At 38.9% G+C, this 2253-nt stretch overlaps 1 protein-coding gene across 1 annotated transcript; it reads left to right on the top strand.

Moving 5' to 3' along the window:
• The first annotated feature begins 946 nt into the window (after positions 1 to 946).
• LOC140675608 (uncharacterized) lies at positions 947 to 1690 on the top strand. The gene has a single exon (XM_072910188.1). It carries the CDS (start codon positions 1115 to 1117, stop codon positions 1688 to 1690), a length of 576 nt encoding a protein of 191 aa, XP_072766289.1. The 5' UTR covers positions 947 to 1114.
• Positions 1691 to 2253: the final 563 nt, after the last annotated feature.

Genomic DNA, 2253 nt, shown 5'->3' on the forward strand with positions numbered 1-2253 from the left:
AGGTGTCTTCCCGTACGAGTACATTGACTGCGTAGATAAATTGCAAGATGCGTGTTTACCATCGCGAGAATCATTTTACAGTTCCTTGACAGGTAACACAGTATCTGAGAGCGATTACGCGCACGCTGAGACTGTGTGGAAGCGATTCTCCATTCGAACGCTAGGCGATTATAGCGATCTGTATTTAAAAATCGATGTTTTGTTATTAGCAGACATTTTTGAAAATTTCCGAGAGAGTTGTATCAAGAGTTATGGGCTCGACCCCGCGTATTACTATACTCTTCCCGGTTACACGTGGGACGCCATGTTAAAGTATACGAAAATTATATTTGAATTATTCACAGACATTGACATGGTTATGTTTATCGAACGAGGTATACGGTGGTCTGAGTCAATGTTCCAACAGGTACGCGCGTGCTAATAACAAGTACATGCAATCGTATGACTCATCGAAACCATCAACGTACTTGACGTATTTCGATGTTAATAATTTATACGGATGGGCAATGTGTCAACCATTACCCTACGCCGATTTTCAGTGGGTCGATAATGTTTCCAATTTTGATATATCATCGATCGCGCTCGATTCGTCTACAGGCTACATCCTCGAAGTCGATCTCGAGTATCCGCAGCATCTTCACGATTCACTGACCTACCGTTTTGTCCGACATGCGACAAACCACCCGGCAAGCACGAGGACAAGCTTCTCGCAATCTTATACGATAAGAAGCGTTACGTGATACACTACCGCAACCTGCAGCAATGTTCACGTCACGGTCTTCGTATTACAAAAATTCATCGTATATTACAATTCACTCAATCTCCGTGGCTCCGTACTTATATAGAACTCAATACAAAATTTAGAACACAGGCAAAAAATGATTTTGAAAAAAATTTGTACAAACTGATGAATAATACCGTGTTTGGCAAAACGATGGAAAATGTGCGCAATCGCGTAGATGTTAAACTTTTAACAAAATAGGACGGACGGTACGGCGCAGAGGCATTAATTGCAAAACCAAATTTTCACAGCAGGAGCGTTTTTTCGGAAAATCTAATCGCTGTGGAATTACGTAAACTCGAGGTGAAATTCTACAAACCAATTTACGTGGGTATGTGTATTCTCGATATATCCAAGACATGTTTGTACGAATTTCACCACGATTATATGGTACCAATGTATCGGGAGAGATGCAAAGTCATGTACATTGATACGGATAGTCTTATATATCACATTAAGTGCGACGATGTGTACGAGAATATGAAATGCGACATCAGCAGATTTGATACGAGCGACTATGCGATAGACAATGCGTACGGTATACCGCTCGTGAATAAAAAGGTACCGGGTCTAATGAAGGATGAGAACAACGATACCATAATGACCGAATTTGTCGGGCTTAGAGCAAAAATGTATGCGTTGCGCGTGGATGGTAAGAAGGATACGAAAAAGGTAAAAGGCGTCAAGAGTAACGTTGTCGCGAGAACGATAACGTTTGACGATTACACGCAGTGTTTGAACGAAGAGATTGAAATAACGCGTAGTCAATCGTGTATAAGATCAAAATTGCACGAAGTATACACCATTCGCGAAATAAAAATTGCTCTAAGTCCGTACAACGACAAGCAGTATATCGTACCTACAATTACTGATACGTTACCGTGGGAACATTATAAGATATCTTTATAAAATATAATGTGTGTGATTTTTTTTTCTTGTATGTATATTTCATATTTTATATATTGTAATGACTATTGGAAAGGATGTATTAATAAAGATTTTGTATATTTCAAATATTTCATATATTTTTATATTGAATACATTGTATTTCTTATAAAATTAAATTACATGATCCTTATGTACCCAAGAATTGTGCGAACTATCAAATCCCAGCCATTTCACGTAAACCCCTCCCGCGCAGTACTTTCTCCACGAGATACACATCTGGATAATTCGCGCGATGCAACTCGTGCTCGTAAAACGCTTTAGCGATAGATTTTTTGCGATAATCCTCGAGTAGACATGTTACGGGATTAGTATGTTGCATTTTAACAATCTTAAACACCTCGGTTGTCCAATTTGGTGTGTAACTCTTTTCGAAAAGTTTTTTGTATTTACTAACGCGTACCAGGTCACCTACTTTAAACTTTGCAGGAGCAGCAATTTTTATACTGTTGTATACCGTATTTAAAAGTCTATCAGCGATCGTGGGAGTAACATCGATAGGTCTCATATTGATAGTGCGATGTTTT

This window comes from Anoplolepis gracilipes, unplaced genomic scaffold (genome assembly GCF_047496725.1).
Source record: "Anoplolepis gracilipes unplaced genomic scaffold, ASM4749672v1 Contig19, whole genome shotgun sequence".
NCBI lineage: Eukaryota > Metazoa > Arthropoda > Insecta > Hymenoptera > Formicidae > Anoplolepis > Anoplolepis gracilipes.

Coding starts and splice junctions, on each gene's coding strand:
- LOC140675608 (XM_072910188.1), top strand. CDS start 1,115: ATGTGTATTCTCGATATATCCAAGACATGTTTGTACGAATTTCACCAC.